Below are 7,500 nucleotides of genomic sequence, written 5' to 3'. Positions count from 1 at the left end.
CTCATGTGCATGTTACGCTTATCAAGTGGGTAGCGGAAACGTGGGTTGCGGTATTAATCATAAAACAATCCTTTCTACGCGACATTCCGCTCGTTAGAGTGCCGCTAATGGGCTGTCCGGGGTTGGTTGGTGCATTGTGTTTCACAATTCTTCTCCACGGTTGCGGTCAGTATCTTAAAGAGTCACCAGCACGAACCCCTTGCCAACCACAGGGAGGTGGGGAATGTGAGATGTAATTGAATAATTGCCTTGACAATTTACTGATGCACTAGTGTGGCCACTGGCGGTTATTCTGTAGCAAGGGTGGACAAATTAGGGAGGAAGCAAGTGTTTAACTAAAAACTCCGGTCCTTGTTGTGCCTTAATATGCTGGTTAATGCAACGGCATTGATGTTGCTTGTGGTTTCCGGGTATTGGTGTGGCATCACAAACTGGCTTGAGTATCAAACGGAACACAAAAAGCACCCACTCTGCTGGTGCCAATACACTACCTATGTTCATAGTTCTGGCTTAGAACACACCCGGTGTTATCACTGTTTGAGCGGTGATCTGTAGAGAATGGTTATGGGAATCTTAATTCAGCTAACGATAATGTACAACGCAACGGAGTCACAGATAGCTCTCAACAAATTCCCTTCATTCTTAACACTTATCCCACAAACTTCCTACAGTTTCCTACCGGGCCCAGTCGGTTCGGTGGTCTCCTTGCCCTCGACTTCGACACCCTCCGGAATCGGCGGAACATCGCTGCGCTTAGAACCACTTGGGAAGTTAGAATTGCCCATCGTACACACGGGCCAAGAATCTAGAGAACTGCACACTGATACTGATCCGTCTCGTACGATCTCCAGCGAATGACTGTGTTTGATTGACTTCGACGATCGTCGCAAATCTGGCCTTAGCCCTAGCCGTTGGTTAGATGAATATGCACATCGCTGACGTCGACAACCGACGACGACCACAGTGAGGAATGCATTGACGAACAATTAACGTGGATTGCATGTGTTTGTGGCCGTGATTCATGGCCGTGTGTCATCGTGTACTCGAGGCGATTCTGATCTTAGTTCCTTCTTTTGTATGGAACACGGGCACCGCTCCGTTCCGTGGTGCTATATCGTGATTCTCGTGGAGCTACTGCAGGGTCGTAAACGGTTGAGCCTATTTTTAACTAAAAATGCCGTTTATGAGCGATCTCATTCTACTCTTGTATGGATTCATGCCACTATGGGTGGGTCTCTAAGTGGAATTAATATTCAGTCCTCTTTCAGAGCAACTCCCCCACATCCCTTTGCGTCAATAGTGCCCTAACCAACGACAACATCCGATGATGGATCGATCCAATACGCTCCCCATTACGGAAGCGAGTGGAACTGGTTTTTCAACTTCACTTTTCCAGCATCCCGGCATCTGCCTGTGTTAGGGTGGTGCCACGAGTATCCCACAACTCCCTGCATGGACCACAGAGGGCGAAAGTGCGCCACACCAGGCCAGGGCTTGGCATCATCGCGGAGGAGACTCTCGATGTGCATCTGTGCTGAGTCCACAGCATCACCGGTATTTATGCGTTCCAGCTATCGATGCCGTCGGAACTCGGAAGCGGCTTACGCAACACAGCACCGTAGTGCTATGCACCGCAGCATAACTGGTATAAACTGGCGGTGGTTCGATCAGGCAGCACAGCGCAGCGCGTTGACCAGGTTTGATGTTGTTGTGGTTGCGCCGGTTTATACCGTGATTCGCTTCCGGCGTCATAGGCAGGGAGGCAGAGGAAGGATGCGAACACACAAGAAGAAAAGAAGTGAAAGTATGAAGAAGTAGCGGCTGTGGTGTTGATTGTTCCAACACTACTTCCTTACGTCACGTATCTGGATTGTTCTCATAACTGAACTGTGGCTTTATGTCGGCCCAGAAAGCAAGAAGTTAGTGGAAATGTTTTTTTTTTATTTTCTGAACAGTAACTTTATCATCTCGGGGAATCAAGGCAAGTGGTAGAGGGCTCGCCTCTAGGGCATGTCAACGAGCGTGACGAATGGCATCGCACATGGCGGTGCACGCGATCGGTTGCTAAGCGTCCACCGCAAGGCGACGCACCATCCCCCACCAAAAACCCGCTGGACGCGAATCGAAAAACCAAAACAAAATACGTGCTCCCCACCAGAGAGCGCGAAGCTGCTGCTGCGCGCTTGCGTGTGTTCACTCGCTCTGATGTAGCTCCACCGCCACACGCGCATACAGCCGGGAATCCGGGCCACCACCATGGTTCCGGTGCCTGCAGTGTCCACGACCCACGAACGTTCGTGCTTCGCGGCGAGAGCATAAAATGAAATGAAAGCGACGCCGTTTTCGGCGTTCGTTCCAACAGCAGCAGCAGCAGCATAAGAACTGCGGGTGTGAGTAAAAAGCGGGTCAGCGCACCGCGGGTTGGCCCCCGGAGAAAGGGGAGAGTAGTGCGTCATTGCTTAAAAGGCTCGCTCCGTAACGGTCGTGATGGTGGTGGTGGTGATGATGGAACGAAAATTTGACTGAAGGAAGGTGAAAGATCACTCCGGGCTCCACCGCTCAACAAGCAGATTCGAATGGAAATCACGTGCTTTTCCGCGCTTTCCCGCGCTTTTTTCTACGTTGTACACAATAAGAAGGGACCCTTCATTCAACTGCTACCTTTGTCCGTGTACAGCCCACCCGCTTGATATGTTATGCAGTCCGTCTAATCACTCACAGTCTCCCCTCGTGGAACGTGATGAGAAAAAGGGCCCTTGGTGCGTACTACACGCTGAGCGCAAGCAAGCTGTTTCCCGCGCTAACCGCGACCCACGTGATTATGCGCTGAAGCTGTGGCGTAGCGGCCACAGCTGGCACGTTCCCGGAATTTAAAGACATCTTTTGGAATGATTTTAAAGTCCAGCACGTATTCGCATTCGCGAACCTGCTTTCGTTGGCGTCGTTGTCGTCCTCGTCATCACTCGCACACGGCGGAAGGAACCGGTTTGTTGCAGACTTTTTGGTGATCACACTGTGTGGCAGATTTCGTCTGCTGCTTCGTCGCCTCCCGAATCTTTTTGGCTTGCTTGCCGTTGCCTTTTACGAATTCCTTCTTTTGCTTCTAAAAACTGTTTTTTCCCCTTTCTCCACTGGGCTGGACGTGTGATCGTGCCGTATGATCCTTATGTTCAGCTCACGCTGGGTGGAGCTGGGTATCTGAGCATCAGTTTAGCAACAAGTTTTCGGTTCCGCAGACTCTGACACACAGAATGATTTCGTCTGGAATCCAGTACTTCCAAATACGAACGGCCGCCAGCTCGTTCAAACCGGAATCGGATCCTATCAATAGCAAACCCTCTATTCTAAATATGCCGGGGTTAAAACCCTTCCGGGAACCGCATTTGCAATCAAACTATTTGTGTGGGATTTTCTGACTGTAATCATCCCGGAGAGCTTCCCTCGAACGCCACAATTCCACCGGAGGGCCGGCGGACATAAGATCATTCGATCCCTTCCGTTACCGCGATCGTGCGAAGGGTCGCACCATGGTCGAGATGCCGAAGATATCGGCGAAACTTTCACTTTGAGGTGGGGCTTCGTGTTGCGTTATGCTCAGCACTGTCACTTTTGTTTCGTTTACCAACGTTGCGTCGGGAGGAACAGGCTCGCGATAGTGAGCCCTTCGATAGTAGGCTTAACAGTGGAACCAATGATCCCTGTCGATCGAATGTCCACCGGATTCCGATCGAGGGAGAAGTGGAAAGAAAGTTTAGACTTAGAGGAGAGACTGTACCAGAGAGTTGTGCGGTTTCCGCGTCGACAGCGATAGAGGCAGCATAGAAAGCATACCGCGTTGGTGTCCATTGACCCAAAGGGGAGCGATCAGCAAATCACACTTACACCTGAATACAGTCTTTGTAAAGCTGTAAAGGATCGTGATTAACTTGGCCGGGAAATCTTCAACTGTCAATCGAGCACCTGCTGCCGCAGTGATAATACTGGCGAACGTGAGCAGCACTCTGACACTGATCATGCAACACCGCATCACGACATTCTATTCCGGTTCCTATACCGTTCCTATGTGTTTGTCTATCGGCAATCAGGTGCAGCCGATGCTAGACACGCACTGTTAGAACCGTGTTTTTGGTGCGCACTGAAGCAACACATCAGGTGGGTCAACATAAAATGTCGACGTCATCAACGGAGAACGGCGGTGGTCATGCCGGTTCCGCTAGTGTGCCTCTGCTCGACCACGCTTTCTTTAAATCCAGGGAGTACCCGGTTAGGGAATCGGGTGCCAGTTAGCCTGCACTGGTTACCTGCACAACCACGACATGCGACGCACAAGCCTCGCATGGCTGTTCCCTATTTACCCTAATCTGACCATCATCTACATCAGCGGGCAGGGAATGTAATGCGTGGCGCGGAAAATAACGAATACCTGCAGGATCATGCTACGGCACTTTGTGGCCCTCGTGTACGCGGCAACACACCCATTGCGGCGTTGGGTGTGGCACTCGCACGCTACATTTGCTGCTAGCAGGAACAGACGACAAAGACAAGTGTTCCGTTCGCTCTACAACCCAAAAGCGGTTCCAGACAAACAGTTAAGCAAACACACTCTGGATTCAGTTCTCCGAAGATGTTCTCTTTGACGGACGCATTCCATTCCAGAACCATCAAAAGGCGGCTCAACAGCAGAGGGTCGTACGTCGTCATTTTCGATGCTTCGAACTCCACGATGTGGCACTTAACAGGTGACAATTGACTGCGCCTGCACTGCGTTCCAAAGACAGCACACAGGCCCATTGTTTGGCACGGTGTGCGTCTTGAGACACAACACGGTTCGTTAGTTTATCAGCGCCCCTCGCTTCACCCGGTACAGTTCGATGCACCTGTGACGGAATGGAAGTGCGGGAAACGCGGAGCGAAAGAGGGACCTGTAAATTGCTGCAATTCAATTGTAAATTACATATTTATACGAAAGGGGCCACGGTAATGCAAGAGGGACCCACTGTTGGCGGGATATTGATTTTTCATTCGTTTCATTCCAAGGGGGGAATTGCATGATTTGCATGATGCACCGGATTGCCATTAGTGTACCCAGCTTCAAACATGTTGGATCATAATCGAAATTGTTGGTTTGACAACTGGCCAGGGGCATTTGCTTTCACTTGGTCTAGGCCCGTTTTTGCCCGTCGTCGCCACATCATAACGATATGTTTTGCCCCCTCCCATACCCACAATGGTACCCGCATCCCGTCTGTCCTGGACCGATGCTGTGGGCTTTCACCGTCCATAGACTTTGATAGCTAACGATATTTCCGACAGTGTGTTCGATCGTCTCGTGACGAGATGGTTCCGGTTAATGCGTCTGCTAAACATCGACGCGCCACCATTGGCTAGGGGACGCAATGATGGAATATTTGTCATTAGCGTCTTCCCGTCGGTCGCTCGTTACCGGTGTCGCGGGTACGAGGGAGGAGACGTCGCACGTCGCATGCATTCTTAAGTGCACTTTCGTGAACACCTCAACGGAAGCATTCAAATTAACAGTACTGCACGACTTTCGACAAATGGGCTCGAATAGGCATAGGAGTGTGTCCGCGCTGTGCGTGTCGTTGCCGCTCACACTTTCTATGTAAATTGGGGTTTGGTTTTTTTGAAATTTCTGGAATCGTGCACGCCAGAGTGTTTTCTCGTGACAGAAAAGAGTCAGAAGAAAAAAAAAACAGAAATTAATCACACTAAGTTTGTTGCTTTTTTTGTCTCCAACATAAAGATATCATTCGATGCGTTTCACGCGTTTATCGAAGGGAAAAGGGCACGCCAACATTCCTGTACCATACGTTCACCGTGTTCCATATCACCAAACCACAGGTGTGGCGTGTAGGCCTCTATGATAAGACAGGATATTCCCGAACACGCCTCTCTGGAGTAGCAAAAAACAGGTCTTCCAATTTGTGGAATTGTTTGGATTCGTTTTTGTTGGAATGGGCTCCGCAAACCGGAATGCGACGCATTGGAATAGAAAAAAAAACGCAAAAAGCCCAAACCCATCAACCGAGGACAGTACCACACCCAATGGGCAGCAACGATGGGGCCGCTACCGACAACGGGTCGAAGCATATAAACAACTTCGCGACAACGCGTTTGTTTATTTGCGCGTAGAGTTCTGTTTTTTTGTGTCCCGATAAACTGGTTGGCGCAAAGAAGCCGTTAGGAAGTTGGGGTGGCCACGGTGTGCCATCACGCGCTTCGGTTCCAACCGCAGATACGCACGCACACGCAAAGATTCGGTGCTGGGTGAACTAACCGAATTCCAACGCATGACGATTGGTGCCCGGGGGGGTCATCTTTCGATCAAGCACTATCGATCGTGTTCCGCTTACGGAATATACTACGCAAGACCACTGCTCGTACGGCAGACTTGGTACGAACAGAACAGAAGTGAGCGTACGGTACATCGCGTTAAACAATAGGGCACAGTTGAGCGATGGATTTAATATTCCCGAATCGTGATTCAATTTGATGAGCATCGCTCGTACACACGACCGCACGCACGCACGCACGCACACAGCCATACACAACGGGATTACCACCGGGGTGGCGCCATAGACCGCGCCCAACATAGCTTCTAAACTAGCACACGGGGCGGCTCCATCACAGCGAGCGACACATGAAACGTGGCGCACGCCAGTTGTCTAGATGCGATGCGATGGTACAACTGATACAACGAATTGTTGCTACGGGTCCCTCTAGAACGTCGATCACCAGTGGTTGATCTTTAGATCAACGCGCACCTGTGCGAAACTTCGCCATAGCTAACCTGTTTCTAGTGGTTCTGAAGACAACTGGTGGAGTCGCGTGATAACTCAATCCGTTCAACTGAAAGCAGCAACGAACGTTAACGACGCAGCTCGAAGGAGAAGTGGTGTGTCCGCTGGAAAAGCAAGCCCGTCGTCCGTGTCCGGGTCGGTGAAAGGCGCGCACAAAACTGAGAAGCGCGGGAACACGCTACGGATCGCGAGAGATATTGTCGTCCCCGGGATGAACACAAACGAAATGGTTCCGAGCGACGGCATGGCCGTGTTTCGGGTTGGTAGGATAGTATGCGTTCCGTCGGGCCAATTGACGGCGTCGCGATTGGATGGCGGAATGAACGCTCGTGCACGCTGTCCAAAGGGTTGGCCCAAGGTATCATGAACTCGTGAGCTGGTGTGTATTGCGTTGTTGTTGGCCATTGCGCGTGGTCGGAGAAGATGTTATGCAGCGCCAGGCGATCGCATGTTGATCGTAGATTTGTTGGTACTATGTTCGCCCCATTGTTCTCAATAAAATGGCGATTAGCAGTAGTTCTAATGTGCCTATTGAGAAGGAGCGATCGAATGCAAATTAACCAGCGGATTTAATGTGGAGCACACCTTAGGCACATTGTTTCGATTCGCTTTTACTTTTTACCATTTATAATCAATTTAAAGTACACTTCGTATAAACTAGCTTAAGTTTTTGCGGTGC

The 7,500-nt window shown here is 50.4% G+C and overlaps 2 protein-coding genes across 5 annotated transcripts in view; one reads left to right on the top strand and one right to left on the bottom strand.

The window, feature by feature from the left end:
- Nucleotides 1-6,985, bottom strand: part of LOC126569329 (uncharacterized) — a 9,465-nt gene extending 2,480 nt beyond the window's left edge. The window contains exons 1-2 of one of the 4 annotated variants that reach the window (XM_050226328.1): nucleotides 6,812-6,985; nucleotides 492-549 (exon numbers count right to left, since the gene is read on the bottom strand). In XM_050226328.1, the coding sequence (XP_050082285.1) occupies nucleotides 492-501 (10 nt within the window). In that variant the 5' untranslated portion in view covers nucleotides 502-549; nucleotides 6,812-6,985. The other 3 variants (XM_050226330.1, XM_050226327.1, XM_050226329.1) reach the window with 3 other exon arrangements.
- LOC126569328 (kinesin-like protein KIF3A) overlaps nucleotides 1-7,500 on the top strand; it is a 15,094-nt gene that overhangs the window by 3,569 nt on the left and 4,025 nt on the right. The gene's annotated exons all lie outside the window — the stretch shown is intronic.

Source organism: Anopheles aquasalis, chromosome 2 (assembly GCF_943734665.1).
Source record: "Anopheles aquasalis chromosome 2, idAnoAquaMG_Q_19, whole genome shotgun sequence".
NCBI classification, from domain to species: domain Eukaryota; kingdom Metazoa; phylum Arthropoda; class Insecta; order Diptera; family Culicidae; genus Anopheles; species Anopheles aquasalis.
The sequence above is the reverse complement of the archived record's forward strand: the minus strand, read 5'-3'. Positions and strand labels throughout refer to the sequence as shown.